This window comes from Meriones unguiculatus, chromosome 3, assembly GCF_030254825.1.
Source record: "Meriones unguiculatus strain TT.TT164.6M chromosome 3, Bangor_MerUng_6.1, whole genome shotgun sequence".
Classification (NCBI taxonomy): Eukaryota; Metazoa; Chordata; class Mammalia; order Rodentia; family Muridae; genus Meriones; species Meriones unguiculatus.
In genome coordinates, this window is record NC_083351.1 from 28060548 (window position 1) to 28084041 (window position 23494).

Consider the following 23494-nt stretch of genomic DNA (forward strand, 5'->3'; position numbering starts at 1 on the left):
GCAACACTAGTTCGCCGTGTTCATGAGACTAAAGTTCAATACAGGGCCTGAGACCTACAGGGGACAAGGTAAGGACAAGCCCTACTTGCCCACGCCTCAGCTCTCTGAGTTACAACTCTGTTGGGTTCGTGTGTGTGTGTGTGTCTGGACTCACGCCCAGACATTCATGCCTCAAATGTCCTCTGTCCCCTACTAAAGTGCTCCTTTGGTGTCTAAAGAAAGTACTGGTTGCTGTGAGTCCTTCTCTCTGGGCCTGTTAACACTGGCTACACCACGTTTTTGTAGCTTTGGTTGAAGTTCACCAGCCTCTACAGATAAAATCCAATAGACAGATGGTCCATGAAAAAAATAAAATAAAAATGGCAGAGCCAGGGACCGAAGAGATGGCCAAGCGGCTAAGAGCACTTGCTGCTCTTGCAGAGGACCTGGGTTCAATTCTCAGGAGCTATGGGGCAGCTCACAACCAACTTTCCAGTTCTAGGGGATCCAATGCCATCTTCTGACCTCCTTTGGTACTAGGCACACACATGGTGCGCAAACATATACGCAAACAAAACAGACACATTAAAAAAATTTTTAATAGCAGAGCTATATGAATAACAATGCAGAAGCTCCTCAAAAAAAAAAACAAAAAAACAAAAAAACAGGACCATCATACAACACAGCAAATCTCTTTCTGGTATAGACACAAAATAATGAAAGCAAGGTATTAAACATATATCTATATAGCCATGTTCATAACAGCCAAAAAGTGGACATAACACCAAGGACTCATCAACAGACAAGTGGAAACACATAAAGGGGTATACATGCCTATGATGGGATATTACACCGCCTAAGAAAGAGGGAAGAAACGGAATCATGTTAACACAAAGACAAACCTTGAAGACAGAACTGAGGAGTGAGGCCTACCAGCCCTACAGGGGCACAAACGTCTGAGACCTGAGAACATGACTCCACTTACACAGGACACCTGGCAGCGGACACCGCCGTGACGGGGTTTCTTTCAGCTTACGGCAGAGCTTCAGTTCTGAAAAGTCAGGAATGTACTAGAAGGAACATTCTAGTGGTGGTGGTCACAGGAAGATGTGAATGTGTGTAATGCTGCTGAGCTGTGAAGTGGCTGCTGAGGGCTGTGAAAGGGCTCAGCAGCTAAAGGCTCCTGCCACCACGCCTGACGGCCGGTTTGATCCCCAGAATCCACACGGTGGAAGAGAAATCCTGCAAACTGTCTTCCCACCTCCATATGCATGCCTTAGCATGTGTAGCCATACCTACAGGCACCGGAAAATAAATAAATGTTAAAAAAAAAAAAATTCTTGTTAATGGCCCTTGAGTCAGGTGTGGTGGCACACACCTTTAATCCCAGAATTAAAGAGGCAGAGCTGAAGGAGAGGCAGGTAGGTATCTGTGAGTTCGAGACCAGTCAGAATACATGGTGAGACTCTGCCTCAATCAATCAATCAATCAGCAAAATAAAGTGGCCCTTAAAATAATATGGTAAATTTAATATATATATACATACATATATATACACACACATATATATACACATATATATTGTGTGTGTGTATTTCTGGAGATTAAACCCAGCATCTTGCATACATGAAACATGTGCTCTCCCACTGATCCATGTATATTTCATCTGAATTTATTACTTTTTATTTTTATTGTTTGAGACAGGGTCTCATGTAGCTCAGGCTAGACTCAAACTCACTTTGTAGCTGAGGCTAACCTTGAACTTCTAATCCTCTTGCCTCTTCCTCCCAAGTGCTAGGTTTATAGATATGTGCCACAAACCAGCTTTAAAAAGAAAAACACTGATGCTAGCTTTGAGGAAATGTGAAAAAGTGAATATTAGCAATGAGACAAAATATTCAGAATTATTCAGAGTGCTGATAACATTCCATTTCTTGAACTTAGTGTGATTACACAGGCATTTTTCCCCCTTTCAGTTTATTGGGCTGATGGGCATATATATTTTGTCTGTTAAAAATCAGCTGCAGAGGGCTGGAGAGATGGCCTAGTGGTTAAGAGCACTGTCTGCTCTTCCAGAGGTCTGAGTTTAATTCCCAGCAACTGCATGGTGGCTCACAACCACCTATACTGGGATCTTCTAGCATGCAGATGACCTACAGATAGCTTATATATATGTAAAATAAATAAATAAATCTTCCTTAAAAAATCAGCTGCAAAACTAAAAAGTAAAAACAGGAGGCTGCACAGATGGCTCTGTGGTTAAGAGCACATGATACTTCTGCAAAAGACCTGAGTTCAGTTCCCAGCACTCACATTAGGTACTTGTAACTCTAGCTCCTAGGGGAATCTGACATGTTCTTCTGGCCTCTGTGGCCATTGCACTCATGTTACATACATACTTGCAGGGAAAATGGCCATACATGTAAAAAAATAACTAAATAACCATCAAAGCCACAAGAACAAGCTACCACTGATTTGCATCATAAATAAATATTCAAACATACCTACAGGGAGCTGAGGACACGGCTCAGTGGGGAGGAGGCCCTTGTCTAGCACATCCCGGTACAAGTCTTAGTACCAGAGAGAAAAATAAAAACACAAAGTAATAATAGCAAAGCCTAGAAACAAATCATTTTCTAAAATGCTATTTTTAGCCCAGGTTTAAGTGACATCCATATCTCAATGCCACAGTCATGCTTGAATTAGATTAGACCTGTGGCTAAGTGCCTTCTATCTGCCCTCATACACAGTTTCAGTTCGTTTCGGTGTGCTTCTGCTTAACACAACAGTCAGGCTGGACGCTGGAAGAGCTAAAAAGAAGCCTTCCAAAAACAGCAAGCCACTCGCTCCATCTCCCTACTCCCGTGGGAACCCGTGATGGAGCACACAGAGATGGCCAAGCCTGGGAGAGTGCTGGCCTAGCATGAATGAGGTCACGACTCCCCAGAACTACATAAATTCAGTGTAGTGGTGCATGCCTGTTATTACAGCACTCTAAGACACAAGGAGAAGCTCCAGGTCATCCTAGGCCCCATAAGGAATTTAAAGCCTGCCTGCATTAGAGACCCTACCTAAAAAAGAAAAAGAATGTGATAACAAGCTTCACTCTGAATAAGTCATCCTTCCTTCCTTCCTTCCTTCCTTCCTTCCTTCCTTCCTTCCTTCCTTCTTTCTTTTTTTGTTTTGTTTTTCAAGATAAGGTTTTCCTGTACAGCCTTGGCTGTCCTGGAACTCAATTTGTAGACCACGCTAGCCTGGCACTCATAGAGATCCACTTGCCTCTGCCTCCCTAGAGCTGGGATTAAAGACTCGCACCACCACCTACCACCTGACTAAAAACATCTTTAAAAAAAATGGGAGAAAGCTAAGGCAGGAGAACTGCTGTGAGTTCAATACTAGCCTGAACTATACATCAAACTTAGAACAGCCTGGGCTTGAGTAACAAGTTTCAAAAATAAACGAAATGTTTAGGGTGGGAGAGATGGCTTGCAGCTAAGAGCACTTGCTCTGGAACCAGGAGGATCTAGATCCAAGGAAGGCACAAACACAGGGTGGCCGTGGCCCCCTAAGTTGATTCTTTACTTCCCAGTTATTGACCCTTTAGACTTCATTTCCTTCCTACTCCAAATCAGATCCTGAAGTCCTCCAACCATGTTCTTCCCTCCTCACATTAGACCTACAGCCTCGTGTAAAAGGAACTTTTATTTGCCTGGTTCAGTCTCAGAGGCTTCCTGCCTCCTGCTAACTCAGGCCTAGTCCTGGAAGCTTCTAGCCTCCATACAATCTAACCTAGAATGTTTGCAGCCTCTGCGACTTACTGCTAAATGAACTGAGTCTTTCTTGTACTTCCTGAGCTCTGGGCTGGCTGGTTCAACTCAGCTGTTCTGGCTCACCTTCCTCTCCCAGCTGACTTATTCAATCTGGCTTCTCTCTTCAGCCTCTGAATTGCTCTGCTTGGTCTCAAACTAATGCCAGCAATCTGCTCTAATCTCCTGGCTCTTTCTCATCCTCTGGCTCATTCGGTCTTCACTTGAGTTCTCTCTCTGCATCGTGTCTCTTTATTACTGTCCTGATAAAAACTGCCTCCTCCTCTTTCTCATTGCCCCTCAAGTAGCTTCTCTTTCTTCTCTTATTCTGTCAAGTCTTTCTCTGATTCATCACTGTTTCTGCCACTCAATTAGACATCACTTTCAAAGATGGGTGCTTCCTTCTACAAACTAACTTTACCTTCATTGTTTGGGATTAAAGGTGCATACCAGCATGGCTGGACCTAAGCCTTTCTTTATTTGAAAATTGCTCTATATCAGGCTGGCCTTGAACTCAGAACTACTTGCCACTATATCCTGAATTAAAGGCAAGTTTCTATTCTAGCCGGATCACACAGACCTAGAAGGTCTTTGGATGTGATCTCTTGCCAGAACCGCCATGTTCTGAACTAACATTCTATAGCCTCAGTTTTACAGACCAATACAGTCACCACCACCCTTCCCTGATCGCTGCCCCCACCTTCAAGTGCTCTGTGAATGTCTTTCACTGAGGCCACAAGGAACCTGCCTGCCAAATACGGCACTGCTCGCTCAACTTTCAAAACAAGCTCCGGAAAAAGCAGACATCTGCTACTGCTGAGCGCGCTAACCAGAAACTTCTCTCCTCCAGCTCCAGCAGCAGCACCACTCTCCCCGGGGCCTCTTCTCAGCCCACTAACTCTTCCTCAGCATCCTTTCCTGAAGCAAGCCACTGACCTATCTGCAAAGCCTACCAGGGGGCACTATTGACGAACGGCAGTCTTTATGGCATGTGCCTCCCATTTCACAAACCTCTCTGGATACCATGGCTTCTACATTTATTTTTGTGCCGACAATTCCCAAGCCTGTATCTGCTGCCTATGTCTTCCTTGTGGCACCAAACCTATACATGGAACTGGACATTTCCCTCTCAACGAAAGCTGTCCACAGTGCAACAAAGGGATCAACAGTATAGGGTTCTGACTTTGCCACTCACTAGAAATGAGCTCAGACAGGTTATTTAACCCACTGTATCTCAGACTCTCCACTCACCAAGCAAGGGTGATCTTAAACCTACCCTCAAAGAGTTCTTGTCACAGTGAAATGGTTCATATAAACAAAAGCATACAAAATAGGGCCTTCCTTTAGAGGCAGCCAATAAACATTAGCTAGTTAGCTAGCTAGTATTATTACCTTCATTATTGATCACCATCATCACCCCACACAGGCCCCAGAAACCGGACATGCCAGAAAATGAACTTGTTATCTTCTCCTGTATGTGAGTGAATCACCTAGGTAATAAAACAAAAATGTTAAAGGATTCCCAGTACCTCTATTTTTCTTCATATTATCTATCTACCTCAACTATCATCCATAACAGTTCTTATTTATTTATTTATTTATTTATTTATTTATTTAGAGGCAGGGTCTCACTATGTAGCTCTGTGCTGGTCAGGCTTCCATTTCCCTGCCGGGAGCAGGTGAGACCTCAGAGGCTGTGAGCGTAATGAGAACAGACTCTTAGGAGGCAGCTTCAGTGAGGCAGCTCCTTGAATGGGGGAAACAAAGGCTACTTAAACTTTTGGTGGGTAGGTAGGGGCTTTTGGGGTGAATCATTAACAGGGTGCTGGAGATGCCTTATTTGCATAAGGAAGACTTCTAGGTACTGCTAGACACGACTTTATAAGGGGAGAGGAAGTTTAACCTGGCTAGTGGACTGCATGACCTGCTGGTAGGGGCTGAAGTGGGAACAAAGGTCTGGAACACACAAGCCTGGGCAGTGGGGGAACAATCTCACAAATGCCAAACTCAGGCAGAGATTCAAAGGGTTTGGACATGCTTCAACCTCACTCATGCTCCAGGCTGGTTTTCCCCAGTCCCACAACCCTGGCTGGCCTGGAACACTATGTAGACCAGGCTGGTCTCAAACATACAGAGATCCACCTGCCTCTGCTTCATAAATGCTGGGATTAAAGCTGTGTATCATCACACTCAACTCATGCTAATTTTAAAACTTATCTCAACAGGCCAGTGAGATGGCACAGTGGGAAAAGATGTTTACCACCAAGCCTGACAACAGTCCATGCTTCAGGGCTGGAGAGATGGCTCAGAGGTTAAGAGCACTGGCTGCTCTTTCAGAGGTCCTGAGTTCAATTCCCAGCAACCACATGGTGGCTCACAACCATCTATAATGAAATCTGGTGCTCTCTTCTGGCGTTCAGGTGTGCTTGCAGGCAGAACAATGTATACATAATAAATAAATCTTTAAAAAATAAAAATAAAAAAATAAAAAATAGTCCAAGCTTCAGGGGATGGGATGGGGAGAAGGGGCTAGGCATATAAAGATGAAGAAAAGAAAAAAAATTTTTTTTTGAGACAGGGCAGGTTTCTGTGTAGTCCTGGCTATCGTGAACTCACTCTGTAGACCAGGCTGGCCTCAAACTCACAGAAGATCCTCCTGCCTCTGTCTCCCTGAGTGCTGGGATTATAGGTGTGTGCCACTGTGCCCAGCTAAGAAAATTTCTTTTAAAAAATAATTGATACCAGAAATTTTGGTGGTTTTTTTTTTGTTTGTTTATTTATATATATATATTTTTTCAAGACAGGGTTTCTCTCTGTAGTCCTGGCTGTCCTGGAACTCACTCTGTAGACCAGACTGGCCCTTAACTTATTGTGAACCACCTGCCTCTGCCTTCTGAGTGCTGGGATTAAAGAATTGTGCCACTACTACCCAGCTTGTTCTGTTTCATAAGACAGGGTCTCACTGTCTAGCCTTGACTGACCTGGTGTGCCCTATGCGGACCAGGCCATCCCTCATCTTGTGACTATCCTCTTGCATGGGAATCTCCAATACTGGGATTACAGGCTTAGGCCAACAGGTCTACCTACAAAAAATGATTTCATTTTATCAAATTCACTAAGCAGGTGCTCGACAAGGAAAGGGCTCATCTCTCAGCTAACAACACTTTCTTTGTTTTCTCTTCTTTTCTTTTCTTTTTTTTTTTTTTTTTTTTTTCCTTTTCTGATTTTTCAAGACAAGGTGTTCCTTTGTAGCTTTGGCTATCTTGGACTTGCTTTGGAGACCAGGCTGGCCTCAAACTCACAGAGATCCGCCTGCCTCAGCCTCCACTAGTGCTGGGATTACAGGCATGTATCACTGTGCCCAGTCACTTCACTTTCTTAAAAGGTTAATTTTAAAATTTACAACTTTTCTTAGTTAGAATGACTGTGCTACAGAAGCATAGCAATTAAGACTTTTAGCTTTGTTTAGCAAAAATTGATCTGAAAAGTTTACTCAGCAGCTAAGACCAAGCACTGCTCTAGCAGAGGACCTGAATTTAGTTCCCAGCATCCGTAAGTGGCTCACAACCACTGTTAAGTCTAGTTCCAGGGGATACAACACCTTCTGGCCTTCATAGGCACCTGGACTCACAGTATATGCATTCATGTGTACACAGGCAAACATAATTAAATTTTTTTTTTTTTAAGTGCAGCTTCAGACATGGTGAATAATCTGTGTGCAGATGAAGATTCCCAGGCCAGGCCTGGTGGCCATTTCTGACCTTTTCCATGATAGCTGAGTAGCTGCATTCCTTGGAAGTATGTGTCTGAATTAGGGAAGGCAGTTATGTATACGGTATAAAGGAGCAGACTGTCAGCTTTAAATTTCGGCTGCTGGCCAGGCATGGTGGTACATGTCTTTAATCCCAGCACTAGGGAGGCAGAGGGAGGTGTATCACTGAGTTCCAGGGCAGCCTGGTCTACAGAGCAAGCTCCAGGACAGCCAGTACTATACAGAGAAACCCAATCTTGAAAAACCAAAACAAAAACCAAACCAAACCAAAACAAAACAAAACAAAAAACCTGGCTGCTTACCCAGCTGGAATTTTCACTTGGCAGGTTAAGTATCTAATTTTTATTTTGCCTTAAGTTTCCACATCTGTAAAGTGAGGATAATGAATGCATCTACATTCTTCATTGAGTATTCTGATAATTAGTTAATATGTAAAATGTTTAGAACAGTGCCAGCAGACAGTAAATACTACATTAATTACATGACATTATGTTTAATATATTTAATTACTGGTGATTAAACATGATTCTCCTTGGCGCTTGGAGGTGAACCCCCTGGCCAGTGTTTGAAAGAACCACAATGTACCAAAGCTAAAAGTGTAACTGGCCGGAAAGTACTGGGGGTCAGAGGACAACTTCAGAAGTTAGTTTTCTCCTCCTACCACATGGTTTCTGGGGAATCAAACTCAGGTCCTCAGGTGGGGCTCAACTCATGGCCAGGCTAAACAAACTCCTGGGCCTTCCTTCTGGCTATCAGACTATTGAAATACTGGTCCCTAAGGAAATGGAGTTTCCCCAGGAATCTCATGCTGGGAGAAGGAAAAGGCTGAACCCTAGTGTCACCAGATGAGGAACTAAGAAAGACACTTCAGAGTTTTGACAACTTGTCAGAACAACCTGCAGCAGAGACTGAAGCTGAGACAGTGACAAGACAGCAGCACCACACTTTGACTAGGATGTTGGCCTCTTACACGCTACTCAAACCTACACCTCATGTCAAGACCTCAAAGATGAACAGGGGTGGGGGTGAGAGTGTCGCTGGACCCCTTTCTTTATCTGCTCCTTTTCCCAATATAGCCACGTTGAATGAATGTGCTTTCCATGCTTTTCACTGTGCTTGTCTGTTTAACTGGCTTATTAAAGATGGGTGCCAGGCATGGCAACACACACCTTTGGTCAGAGCCCTCACTCGGGAGCTAGAGGCAGGCAGATCTCTGAATTCAAGGCCAACCTGATCGACGTAGAATGTTCCAAGCTACACAGAAAGACTCTATCTCAAAAATAAACAAACAAAAGGCAGGTGGCTAAACCCAACTGTTAGGGCTGCGACGGCCCAGGCTCTTATCTGACCCTGATAGCTCCAATAACAAAAGGGGCTTTGGACACCGAGACAACGTATGACCCTTAAAGCCTAAAATATTTACTAATGGCTCTTAACAAAACACTGACAGCTGCTGCTCTAACCCAGGACATTTTCCCATTCTAACATACCCAAAGAGGAAGTGGAGACCCAAATAGAGCCATGATTTGTCCAAAGTTATACCTAGAGTAGTGGGACTGATAGTAAAACCCAGCTTTCCAGGTAAACAAACCAGGTAAAAGAAGATCTCAGAGAAACAACAGCTGTAAATTAAAGATACTACTAGCCTTTAAAGTTGGTCAACAGTTACTAGGGCACTTGCTAATTGCTGTAACCCAGAAGAAGTGCTTTTGACACTCCTAAATGACCCTGTGACCCTAATGTACACCAAAGGTTGAGCACACTCAAGTACTGTGCTAGGCTGTGGGTATACACAAGGAGAGAGGAGGGCTGGGGAAATGGCTCTATGATAAAGCACACAAGCGAAAGGAACAGAGTTTGGATTTTCAAAACTCACATAAAGACAGTACAAAAGTGTGCAGCAAAGACAGGATCCTGGGCAAGCTGGCTAGCTAGAGCAGCCACAACTGGCAAGCCCCGGACTCAGCCGGCCTCAATAAGTAAAGAGAGGATGAGGAGACCCAACATCAACTTTGAGCCTCTAAACAGCCCACAGATGTGAACACACTACAAACACATATATCACATATATATGCGAAGAAAAGAAAAGAAAAAAAGACATGAAAGAAACAGGCAAAGCGAGGGGAGAGGATGGGGCAGGAGAGTTGACAGAAGGTCCTCATGGTCACCTGCTATTGCCTACAAGAATGTGAAGACAATCTTGTGGTGGTTTGACTAGGAATGTTCCATCGGCTATACATTGAAACATTTGATCATTAGGGAGTGACGCTATTAGGGATTAGGAAGTTTGGCCTTGTTGAAGGTGTATCACTGCGGGTGAACTCTGGGGAGTCAGATGCTCAAGCCAGGCCTAACTGGCCCAACAGTGTGTGTATGTGTGACTGCTCATCTTCTTGATGTCTGTGAATCAAGATGTAGAACTCTCAGCTCCTTCTCCAGCACCAGGTCTGCCTATGTGCCGCCATGCTTCCCGCCATGCTGATAATGAACTAACCTGAGCTGTAAGCCAGCCCCAATGAAACGCTTTCCTTTAGAAGAGCTGCCTTGGTTATGGTGTCTCTTCACAGCAACAGAGCACTGTCAAAGACAAACCCCAAGGGAAGGGAAGGAAAAAGGAAAATAGGTAGGGGAGCCCCAGCCCTTTTTTTGAAGCTCACTATGTAGCACAGGCTGGTCCAAATTCAAATGCATCTCGTGTGGAAGCCTCTAAAACGCTGAGGGCACAGATGTGGGTCCCGTAAATTCCCCCACTTCACGATTATAAAGTTAGCTGTGAATTCTTTTTAAAAGGATATTAAGCTATAATAATATGCAAATTATGACAAAAAGGGGGTGGGAGTAAGTGACTGACTGAAAAACCGAATACACAAGACAATACCAACCAGCTGTCCTGGCACCTATCTATAACCCCAGCTTTGGAAAGTGGGGGTGGGAGGATAAGGAGTTCAAGACTTGGCTCTGGTCAGTTTGAGGCTTCCCTGGGCTGCATGAGACCCCATCTCAAAAAACAAAAACACAGCACACACACAAATAACAACAAAACAAGGATAATACCCAGAAAGGTCTCAAATCAACAAACATACAAATGAAAATCATTATACAGAAGTGAGCCCAATAATAAGAACAGAAAATTCAGCCAGGTGGTAGTGGTGCAGGTGGTAGCACACCTTTAATTCCAGAACTCAGGAGGCAGAGGCAGTCGGACCTCTGTGAGTTCAAGGCCAGCCTGGCCTACAGAGTGAGTCCAGGACAGCCAGGGCTGTTATATAGACAAAACTAGTCTAAAAAACAAATAAGCAAACAAATACTAACAAAAAGAACAGAAATTCAAAAGCAGAAAAACACAAAAGGCCAATATACTCTTGAAAAGACACCTGATCCTATTGTATAGAAAAAGAAGGCAGGCACAGGCTGACAAGAATGAAAGATAATAACACAGTATTATCAAGAGGAAGAGGAGGGAGGGGCAAGGAGGCAACACCACTGTTTCTGGAAAGAAACACAGAAGTTATGTATCAAAATGTAATACGTGCAACTCAACAACAAAAAGACAAACAACCCAATTTAAAAATAAGCAGCCAAAAGCTGCCCGACCATACTAGCAAGACTGACACAGGAGGATACCTACATCTTTGAGACCAGCCTGGGCTTTGCTGCCAAAGCTGACAACCTGAGCTCAATCTCACACGGTGGAAGGATAGAATGACTCCCACAATTTGTCCTCCAAACACGCGTGCACACGCACACACTGGTACATCTGCACACACTTAAAAAAAGTTTAAGTACTTATAATGTACGGATTTAAACATCAGCTGACTGGGGCTGGCGATGTAGCTCAGTTAGAGCGCTTGCCTTCGAGCACAGGCTGTACCTGCTCCTCAGCACCTCACTAGAGGGTGTGGTGGGCACTACAGGGCAAGCTCCAGGCCAATCTGGAGTATGTGAGATCCTGTCTCAAAACCACAAAGACAAGGCCGTGCAGATGGCTCAGCAGTTAACAGTGTTTGCCCCACAAGCCTGACAACCTTACACTGATCCTCTCAGAGTCCATGTGAAAAGCTGCACACTCTGTACGCTTAATCCCAAAGTGGAGACAGGAGAAGCTCACAGGCGACGGAGGGCAGCCTTCCGGGAGGACACGGTGGCTGGGCAGAAACAGACTGTCTCAACAAGAGAGGTGAAGGACGAGAAGTGACTCCCCAAAGTTGTTCTCTGATGTCACATGACTGCCATGGCACATGTACCCACGCCCACCACATGTTGCCTGTAGCTAAAACCAGATGGGGAGTGGGGAAACTGGTGGTGCACACCTGTAATATCAGTGTTTGGGAAGCTGAGGCAGGAGGATGACAGTTCAAACCAGCATATGCACTTACAAGCATGCTTGTACTCTCTCACACACACTCAAGTGAAAGCAAAAGGAGCTTATTACTAACTTCTACTAGAAATAAAACTGTAACAGCACTGCACTTGTTAATTTTGGTTCTCAAAGGAGTAATTACTGAGACTTCTTCTCAGGGTGTAAGTTACACTACAAAGTACATACGTTATATAAAATCACAGTTGTTTCTGAGAAACAGTTCTAAAAGGCATCTGAAATACCTTACCAAGAAATTCTTGAGTCTTAGCATCTGACTAAGGAGACTCTGACTTCATTATTTCCAGATCACCCAAGGTGAAGCTGGGTGAAAATCTGAGGACCAATTGGCCTTTGTTCTTTAATAAAATGCAAGTATGCTACAGAGAGAAACCTAAAAACAGACTTCAGTTATCAGTGAATCAAAATCATTGTACTCTAAAAGTTCTACAGTCGAGTGCTGTAGACCCCGCTGGCTCCCTCTCCACTCAGCTGCCGGAGTGACTCTCACTTCCCTGCTGAAACCCCAAACCACATGCATGGCTTCTAAGGGCCTCGACAATCTGTTCCTAGGGGCTGTGTTTTTAGTTTCACCTCCTACAACTGTCCCTCAAGAATCCTCTGTGCCAGATGGTGGCCAGCCATTCCAGAAAGTATAAAAGAACATGTACTTTAATGAGATAGCAGACAATGCAATGGCCTTCGCTATGGTATTTTCTTTTTTAAAAAATAACTTTTTGGTTTATTTATTCTATGTTATGAGTGTTCTGCATGCACGTATGTATATGCACACATGTGCTGCTGCAGGAAGAGGTCAGAAGAGGGTACCGGAGCCTCTGGAGCTGGAGTTCCGGCCTGTGGTGAGCCATCTCTGGCACTTTAACTGCCACTGAAACATCAGGGCAGTACCTCAGCTCACCAGCCCGGATCTCAAGCCTCATCTGTGCTTGCCTGTGGTTTCCCAGTTAGCCAGTAGTTGCTTCTCCTTTCTAATGTGGACTGGTCTCCCTGTAGAAGCAAAAAGTGATCATATATGCAGAACCTACACAAAATAAAACTGTATTTAACATGGAAGTCAACCAAGTGAGCTAGAAGCTATTGTCTACACAACACACACACACACACACACACACACTGCATGAATCAAAAATATCTGAAATCTCCTTCATGGCCTCTTGTCATGTTTAGCCATTTAAAGACTGTCTGCCAGCTGTGATAAAGAGCTCTGGGTAGCCCCATCTCTCTCCTGGTTAACATGTCTGTGTGCCTTTTATCTGAGTCCTGAGAAGCCACTATGAGGCAGCATCCCATCTCTCCTTTCATATCCTTTCCCCATGCCTCCCAGATCTCCCCTGAGCACTATCAGACAGACAGTCCTTTAGTACAAAACACTGTTCCTAAATCATGCCCCAAAGCAGACAAAAAGAACACAGAGTTCCACATCTATTAGCTGACCAGAGCCTGCTGATTAGTCGTCTGCCAAAAGTCGTTTGCTTTTCTCCTGTAGCTCTGAGGAAACACAAAGGGAACTGTGCTCCTATGTCTGATATGACTTCTCCCCAGGACTCCCTGAAGCATTAAGAATTAAGGCCTCAGCGATACTTCCTCTCTACACACCCACACAGAACTCTATCTCCTGGTAGCATGCACTCGGCAGTTCTGTTTTCAGGCAGGCAGTGCACATGTTCAGCCACTGCCTTCAGGTTTCGCAGTCTCTGAAGAGGGAGCATTCTACCCCGGATTTGCATGCCAAGATGACAAGCCAGCCTGAAAGGAAGACCTTCAGTATCGCCTTCCTGCACTGGATCAGACTCTGCAAATGAGTTTGAAGAGCCAGATCCAGTTTCCAGGTGTGCAGCTGTCTTGCAGTATGATCTCTAGGAGGCTCTTTAATCTTTCTGTACCTCAGTTTTTCCATCCTGGAAAGCAGGGATTGTGTTACTGGCCTCACTTTGAATTCTGACTCTCACTGTTGAATGAGAATATTTATGTTTCTACACACTGAACAACTATAGGGATTTAGAAAGAAAAAGCAGACTTTCAGAAGGGTCACTTCTGTCAGAGCTACACAGAAATACCTAAGAAGAACCCAGAAGGAATCCCTAAGACAGTAAGCTCTCAAAGAGTCACTCTGACACACCACCCCACAAATCACACACCTAAACCAGAAGAAAAGCAGGACCTTCGGATGATGGATGCTCAAGCCATTGTTTATCAGGCTCTCAAGACAAAGGTCACCACTTCAGACCTGTAACCTTAACAGCGCGTTGTTATTTCGCCTCAGTGCTTACGTTCAGTACTCACTTCTTCCCCTCCACTCTCCCTTCTTCCTCCTTCCCTTCCTCTTCCAGGCTGGCCTCACACTCACGGGATCCTCCTGCCTCAGCTCAAGTGCAAGGATTAAACTTACTTATTCAATGCTTATCAAAACAGTGTTGCCTAGAAGAGCCAGTGCCCTGTAAAAGGTTGCCATGGATGACCCTGTGTTACCCAGGGTTTGTACTGCTGTGATAAGCACCATGACCAAAAGCAACTTGGAGAGGAACTTTCACGTCACACTCCATCACCGACGGAAGTGAAAACAGGAACCTGGAGGCAGGAGCTGAGGGCGAGGCACGGAGAAGTGCTGCTTACTGGCTCACTCTTGTCCAACCTGCTTTCTCACATCACCTAAGACCTCCAGCCCTCAGATGCAGCTGCCCAGGGTGAGCTGGGCCCTCCATCATCAATCGACAAAGTGCACCTCAGGCCAATCTGGCGGGAGTATTTTTTGAAGGGAGGTTCCCTCGTCCCAGATGACTCTAACTCACGTCAAGTGGACAAAAAAATTACCTAGGATAGACCCTAAGGATAAAGGGTAACAGAAGAAGTACAACTCAAGACTGCTGAAGACAAAGGGCTGAGGCTCCGGCTCAGAACAGAACTCTTGGTGCACAAGCCAAGCTCAAGCCTTAGCACCATCCAGACAGAGAAAGGAAAGAAGGAAGGTAGGTTTGTCTAACCAGATTTAGTAGCACAGTGATCTTGACACTTCAGGCACCCCACCAGGAGTTAAAGGAAGAAAGAGTAAGGGAATGAAGACAGTCTGGGTTATGAGACCTGTGGGAGCTCGGGAAGGAAGGGAGATCAACTAAGACAGTGTTTAACAAGGGCTGGAGAAATGGCTCAGTGACTACAAGTGCTTGCTATGCAACCACGAGGGCCTGAGTTCAGCTCCCCAACACCCATGTACAGGTCACTGGAGCAGCACACATCTATAACACGGCACTGGGTGGGATGGAGACAGGCTCACTGGCCAGTCAGTCTAGCAAAACCCAGCAAGCTCCAGGCTCAGTGAGAACTGTCTCAAAAACAATGGGGCCAGAGAGGTGGCTCAGTAGTTAAAAGCATTTGCTGCTCTTGCAGAGAACCTGGGTTTGGTTCCCATCACCCACAAGGTGCCTCACAACTGTCTGCAAATCCAGTTCTAGGGGATCCAGAGCCCTCTTCTGGCCTCTACAGGAACTGCATGTAGATGGTATACTCACATATATACAGGCAAAACACATACAAATCAATCAATCAAGCTGGGCAGTGGTGGTGTACACCTTTAAGCTCAGCACTTGGGAGACGAGGCAGGCAGATCTCTGAGTTCAATGCCAGCCTGGTCTACAGAGTTCCAGGATAGCCAGGCTGTTACAGAGAAATTCTGTCTCAAATCAAACAAACAAAAACCCAAATAAATCCTTACTATAATAAGTAAGAATTAAGCTGAAGGCACATGCTTTTAATCCCAGCACTCAGGAAAAGGCAGGAAGATAGCTATGAGTTTGAGGCCAGCCTGGTCTACAGAATGAGTTCAGACCAGTCAAAGCTGCATAGTGAGACTCTATCTTTAAAAAAGAAAGATGGCCAGGCACAATGGCACACAACTGTGATCCCAGCACTCTAGGAGGCAGAAGTAGGTGGATCTCTGTGAGTTTGAAGCCAGCCTGGTCTACAAAGTGAGTCCAGGACAGCCAAGTCTAGAGAGGGTTTCTCTGTGTTTATATGGAAGAAAATTTACAATTTTGTTGAGTTACTGGAGCATTTCTGAATATAAACAGCCAAGGAGCACACCTAAGTGGAATATTAAAATGCCAAAATAATAGTTACAGAAACTATAGTCTAACTACTTGGGAGGCTGAGGAGAAGAATGCTTGAGTCTATGAATTTAAAACCAGCCTGGATAATACAACCAGACCCCATCTCAAAATGTAAACAAATAAAAATAAACTAAAACTCTACTTGGAAACTTGAAAAGCGTTTCTAATCACGACTCCCCACTTGCTTCCCTTTCATCTGTGGCTGTCAACAAGGAAGTTTCAGTGCTGTCTGGGTTCCCAAAAAAACTGCGTTTCTCCTTGGTCTCAATAAACTGTTCATCTTGATGCTCAATTCTATTTCTTAGCTATACCAAATTTTAGCCCCTAACAACACACCCAGCGGCCACTAGTCTGCTCCATCTGACACACATCACCATGATCCACACGACGAACCTCTTTTTTGGTGATTTTTTTTTCTTAAACCATACTTATGGGGAGAGGAGTTCACAGAAAGTGTATGGAGGTCAAGTACAACTTTCAGAAGTCAGTTCTCTCCTATCACCATGCTGGCACTGGGGATCTAACTCGGGCCCATAAGCGCACGGCTGAGCACTGCTACTGATGAGCCATCTCAATGGCCCTGTTGTTATGTTCTCTGAGACAGAATCTCATGTAGCCCTGGCCTCCAACTCACTCAATAGCTGGAAATGGCTTGAATTTCTGGTCCTTCTGCCTCTGTTTGCCAAGTGTTGTCTTCACAGTTGTATACTGCCTAACCAGGCTTTGTATTATGAATCTTAACATACATTTTAGATCCTGATCAAATTATAGCATATTCCATGAGGGATGAGTGGCATTAGGATAAGAACTGTTCTCTGTGACTAAATCCTACAGATGTCGCCTCATCTCAAGAAGAAAATTACTAGACAGGAGAAGTAGAGAACTACGCTCAAGAACAGATCCTGGGCACACTCCATGAACTGTTAAATAATAACTGTTATTATGTTAAGTCTTTATTTAACACTCCATAACCGTTAAATAAAGATTTGAAAAGAGTACTAAGGGACTCAGGAGATGGCACATCAGTTAAGAGCACTCACTGTCCTAGAAGAAGATGAGAGTTCAATTCTCAGCATGCACATGGCAGGTCACAACAACCTGTAACTCCAGCTCCTGAAGCCCTCTTCCTGATTCCATGGGCATCTCTACACATGAAACATTCACACACACAATTATTACACAGAGTTTAATTTTTTTATAAGAGTAAGCCTAGGAGCTGGAGAGATGGCTCAGTGGTTAAGAGCACTTGCTGCTCTTCCAGAGGACTTGGCCTTGACTCCCAGCACCCACACAGAGGCTCGCAACCATCTGTAACTCCAGGCCTAGGGGCTCCAATGCCCTCTTCTGTTCTCTATTCTCCACATACAACAGGCATGTAGTGGTGCCCAACCATGCATACAGCCTAGTCCCAGCCCTCAGGATCAAGAGGGAGGCAGATCTACATGAGTTCAATGACAGCCTGGTCTACAAAGTGAGTTCCATGACAGCCAGGGCTAAACAGAAAAACCCTGTCTCAACAAAACAAAACAACACCCCCCCCCCCAAATGCATGAAGGCAAAACACCCATCCACATAAAATCATAGCAATAAATTTAGTTTTTAAGAGTGTAAAGCTGCTGGGTGGTGGTGGTGCACACCTTTGATCCCAGCACTCAGGAGGCCGAGGCAAGCAGATCTCTGAGTTTGAGGCTAGCCTGGTCTGAGGAAGGAGAATCTTTGAGTTTAAGGCCAGCCTGTTCTACAGAGGGAGTTCCACAGCCAGAGCTACCTAGAGAAACCCTGTGTCAAAAAAACAAATAAAAGTAAAATAAAGAGCATAAACCTAGATGTGGTAGCACATATCTATAACCCCAGCACTTAGGAGGAAGAGGGAAGATGAGGAGGTTGGAGTTCAAGGTCATCCTCTCCTCTCTCCAGTTACATATTGATCTGAAAACAGCCCGGGCCACTTCAGACCTTCTTTGTCTTCAAAAAGACATTTTGTTTAAGTATTTATAAAATATATTCCGTTAAATCACTAAAAGTCGTTCCTCCAGGGGTCAGAGGGATGGCTCAGAGGTTAAGAGCACTTGTTCTAGCAGAGGACCCAGGTTCAGTTCCCAGCACCCACAGAGTGGCTCATAATCATTAATTATTGCAGCTCCAGGGCATCCAATGCCCTCTTCTGGCCTCTGCATGCTCATGGTGTACATGCATACAAGTAAGCAAACATACATAAAATAAGCATACATACATAAAATTTTAAAAATGACATACATAAAATAAATCTTATTTTTAAGTAGGATCTCCATTTGAGAAGCTGAGGTAGGCACGATTGTTGAGTTCAGGGCTACACAGGGAGAAGGCCCTGTTTTAAAAAACAAAATAACAACAAAAAGCTCCTCTTCCTTCCACTGACTAGAACGTGAGCTCTAGTTGTAACAGCGCACAATGGTGAACAAAGAGAGAAATGAAGAACTGCTGGACCTGCGTCCTCAGTCCAGAGGACACGGCTATCTTACTGTATATATGCGCTTAGGCATAAAAATCTGTCGTTCATTCAATCAATCAGTCAAACACAGATCAAAGTTCTCCAACTGGGAGTGAGAGGAAATGTTATGAACACCCAAAATTAAACACAATCTGAGTCTAGACACAGTTCACAAGCTCAAAAATCATCTATGTTTTTCATATATTAATACTCCTCAAGAATAAAGGAAATTTAATCTTCACATTCTAGTCACAAATGTACAATTCTGAATGTGCCTTCGAGCACCTGAGAACCAGAAAAGGCCAAGTGGAGTGCAGAGGTCTACCAGAAACTACCAGAAAACTACCACAACAGGACTGCCAGCTTCCTCTTCCCCACACACCAGAAAAACTGCAAAAACCAACAGCGCCCATTTGCCCCTCTCTACACAGGCACAAATGGAGCCTGCTGGAGCCAAAGGGTTCGGAGAACTTTCTCTTTTAGCTGGCAGCTGTGCCAGCCCATTTACTCCATAAATTAATGCTGCTCTCAAGCTTGGTCAGAGATGCTTCTTTTTCCAGCGGGCAGCGGTCAATGCATGGACTCATGAGTAACTGGTCAAAGAGCTGAGAATAACTGACTGCTAACTGTGCAGCTCTGAACAAGACATCTGTATCAACCCCCACAAGGCTCAGGGGATACAGAAAGACAATTAAGAAGAGCGGAAGGATGGGCCTGGGGAGACCGAGTTCAGTGCTTGAGAGCTGCCCTTTCAGAGGTGCCAGGTTCAATTCCCAGCACCCATGTGGTGGCCTCACAACTAACTCCAAGTCCAAAGGGATCTGTTCCCTCTTCTGGCTTCCATAGACACTGCATGCATGTGCAGATATATATGAGGAAAACACTCATACACGTGTAAGAGAAGGAAAGGGGGAGGAAGGAAGAAAAGAGAGAGAAGAATTGGAGGACGGAAAAGAATGCTCTGCTGCTGTCTTCTGAACATGACATGGCTGCTGCACGCAGGGACTCAGGACCTGGGGTCACCTGTACAAGATCAGTGTGGTCAAAATTCCAGTGTGGACGGAGGAGAAACTCAAAGGGCGCCAATCCTAGCTGAGGTGACATTGGTAACTGATGGCTGCTGGGGGACGGGAGTAATTTGGGGTTGTGGTCACTGGTAAGTTGCTCATGCAGGCTGTGTTAATTGGACTCAGTGGATTGTTTAAAAAAAAAAAAGATGATAATGATGATGATGATGATGATGATGATGATGATGTGAATATGGGAGGTCAGTGCTGGAAGGACCAGGTTCTGTCTCGAAAACAAAGAAAGTGGTGAACAGCACCTAAGCAATGCCACCCAAGGTCATCCTCTGGCCTCCATACCCATGTGCACATGTACACAGGCATCTGCACATACACAAGTGCACACACAAGAGACACACTATTTGGGACTAGGACTGTGGCTATTTGGTTACATAACTCTACCATACATGGTAGCATGCCCTAGGTTTGAGTCTTAGCACCTCAAGGAAACACAAAAAGTACCACTTTAATGAAATACTCTGTAAAATATGAAAGCTTTACCATATTGTCAGCACTATGCAAGGCAGAGTGTCCTGATGTCTTACCCCTACAATGACAAAGAACTCTAACTTACCCTCTAGGCAAAGCTGAGTGAATAACCATTCCTGAGACCACAGTAGCCACTACAGAGAACACCCAACCCTCGTTACCAGAACCCATTTGATTACTGCAAAATTAATGTAAGTCAAAATGACTAGCTAGGCATGGTGACTCGTGCTTGTAATTCCAGCCCTCCAGAGGCTGAGGCAGGAAGATTGATACAAGTCTGAAGCCTGTCTGGGCTACAGAGTAAGATCCTATTTCAAGAAAAATAACAAAACAAACAGGAAAGATTATTTGAAACGTGTTTGAAGGGACTAGGTTTGCTACATGAGGAATGACATGTGAGAAAGGTCTGAGCAAAGAAACAGAACAAATCGTGTTTCCGTAAGAGCAGGAGGATCAACCCAAGAGTCCTGAAATATGATCATTTCTATAGCACTCCCCAGACACCCATCCCCTAACAGACTTCCCTTTGGATTCCCTGAAAGATCTTCCTGACTTGGAGCTTGGCCATTCTCCCAAGCCCCCACTTCTGATTCCTGCATCACACTCGGCTCATCATTCTTCCTGACTCAATCAGACCTTCTCCACTAATGCTTCACCAGCCCAGAGTTACAGAACACAAGGACCGGGATGGTCCGTAGACACCTTTAGTGCAGCTCCACCTTACCGAAGCCCTGGGCAATCAGGTCTCCAAGGTCTCAGGGCAAACAGCTCTAATTATACCACACTAATTCCGTCACATGCTCCTCCCAACCATTCCACACTCTGCTTTTCACCCTGTATTCATCTCCTAACCCAAAAGCCTCTGTGGGGAACCCCCTCCTGAGGTCTCCCGACTGTCCTACATACACTCTTCCACCATTCTAACTTCTTTTGTGTTCCTTCCTTTCCAGTTTTCTTATTTTTCAAACCTTCATTTATTTTATTTTGTTTTTGAGACTAGGTTTCACTATGTAGTCCTGGCTGGCCTGGAACTTCCTTTGTAAACCAGGTTGACCTCCGGGTTATGGCACTTCTCTTGCTTCGGCTTGCCAAGATTAAAGAGTACAGCGTATGCCACCTTGCCCAACTTCAAGCTCTTCTTTTTTAAAATTCATGTTTACTTATTTATCTATTTTATTCACACTTACTTATTTACTTTTTATTTTTTGAATGTATGTGTGTGTTTGTGTATGAGTGCATGTGTGCATACACACATGTATGCAGAGGCCAGAGAAAACAATGTCAGATGTCTTCCTCAATTGCTCTCTACCTAATGTTTTGAGACAGGGTTTCTTGCTGAAGCCAGAACTCACCAGCTGCCTAAACTAGCTAGCCATCAATCTCTGGGGACCCTCCAGTCTTACATTCCCCCGTGCTAGGATGTGGTACCACACCTGGCTTCTCTGTATGGGTCCGTGGGACCTGAACTCAGGTCCATCCTCACACTTGCACAGCAAACTCTTTGCTAACTGAGGTCTCCCCAGCCCAGGCCTTTCTTTAGAGACTTCCCATGACCTTCACTGACTTCTCCCTTCCCAAGAATTCTATAGCACTTAATAGCTTATCATGACTGTGGTCTCTTCTTCTGAACCCATCCACCTGCAAATGCTCTATAAATAGTTCTGTCCACTCATTAGCTCTGCCTTATATCGTGTTTAGCCAGACCAACATTCCCCAGTACAGAGAGTATGGGCTCATCTGCCCACGTGCACAGCACGTGCATACACATACATACACACACACACACACACACACACACACACACACCAGACGCCATATTTTTCACTGCTACCATATTACTTGCCATAAGTTGTACTAAGTGCTTCACATATCATACTTCATCTCAAGATCACAATGTTGTTATTGGTATTCTTCCTATTTTAAAAAAGAAACAAAAGGCATCTTTGTTCCAAGTCAGCTTAAAGTTGGGGGAAAACCAGGCTGAGATTCAAGCCAAACTCTATCTCCCAAAGCTGGCACAAAGCAGGCTGCAAACAAATATGTGTTGCATTACCCCTATCTTTTAGTATATGCTGATGGTCTTACCCCAGACAAATAAGTTAATGAGGGTAGAAACCATTCGAGGAGCCTCCTGAGGTAGAGTAGGGAAATGAACTACCTTTTTTGGTTAGTGCCCATCGGTTTAGGTTAAGTGACTGGCTGTGTGACACCTTTGAACTTGCCTAACAGCTGTTATAATCCTTCTCACATTCACCCAAAATGTCACCTGCCCTCTAAGAGCGCACAAATGCTCCCACTAAGATGAATACTACCCTCCTGCACATCCCACCTCAAAGAGGACAAAAGGATTAAACAAACAAACAAACAAACAACCCTCAGCTTTAGCCTGCATTTCCCAGGTCTGACCTTCTTTGGAGCAGGCCACCCTGCTTCCAATGTCACACTCAAAACACACTTATTACCTCTGCCTTGTGATTGTGAGGCAAATGGCATTTCCTTTACCTTACAAATAAAATGTTCAAATAAAGGGCACTGATGATCTGAAGTCACGCGGCCAATGGCTGCCTCTGCCTGCAATCGGGTCTTCTGATTGTTCCAGTGCCCAGGAGACCCTCACAGGTGGCATCCCATTGGGCTGGAATTAAAATTATGGCAAAAGTTCCTGACTGATTTTCAATTTTGGAAATTCACCGGATACATGTCAGTCTTACGTTCTCCTCCACTTACTTGCAATGTACCACGCCACAAAACCGCGTCACCTCCCTGAGCCCCAACATTTTTGATCCATAAACGAGAACTATCGGTGCTATCTACGAAACAGCAGCAGCCTGAGGAGTTATTAAGGCGGTCACAAGACACAGTCGGCACTGTCTGCCCTCAGAGGTGTGGATTCCTTTCGGCTGCACCCCCGAAGCCTCGGGGTTCACCCAGTGCGGCCACGCGACAGGGTGTCGAGGAGTCCGCAGGCCCGCACGCGACCTTCAGGGTTCCCACGCCCCGCGCCAGGCACGCTGCAGTACCTGCATGGAGTCCGCGCTGACGATCTCGCCGCCGAGCCGCTGGCCTAGCTGCAGCGCCAGGGTGGACTTGCCAGTGCCAGTGGCCCCGAGAATCACTACCAGTGGCAGTGTTCGCTGCAGGCCCCGGAATCCAGAGCTCGCAGGAACCGCTCGTGCAGCCGCAGCGGCCGCCATCTTGAAGGCATCTGCGCACGCGCCGAAGCCGCTGTCCCCATGGCAACAGTCAGTGCGCCGGCGCGGATCTCCGGCTCCGGAGCGAGGGAGGGTGCAAAAGAGGAGGAAACTGCAGGACAAAGGTATCAAGCTGGGGAGGTTCATGACGTAACTGTCTAGCTGAGCTAGCGCACCGGCTTGCTTTCTCAAAAGAGAGATGGCAGCCCATCTAAAATATATCAGTCTACATTGCGTCCAGG

The 23494-nt window shown here is 45.1% G+C and overlaps 1 protein-coding gene across 3 annotated transcripts in view; it reads right to left on the reverse strand.

Annotated features, from left to right (window-relative positions):
* Window positions 1-23281, reverse strand: part of Trit1 (tRNA isopentenyltransferase 1) — a 48547-nt gene extending 25266 nt beyond the window's left edge. For all 3 annotated transcript variants that reach the window (XM_060379644.1, XM_060379645.1, XM_060379643.1), the window contains exon 1: window positions 23082-23281. In XM_060379644.1, coding sequence (XP_060235627.1) covers window positions 23082-23255 — 174 coding nt within the window. In that variant the 5' untranslated portion in view covers window positions 23256-23281. The remainder of the gene's footprint in view (window positions 1-23081) is intronic.
* Window positions 23282-23494: the final 213 nt, after the last annotated feature.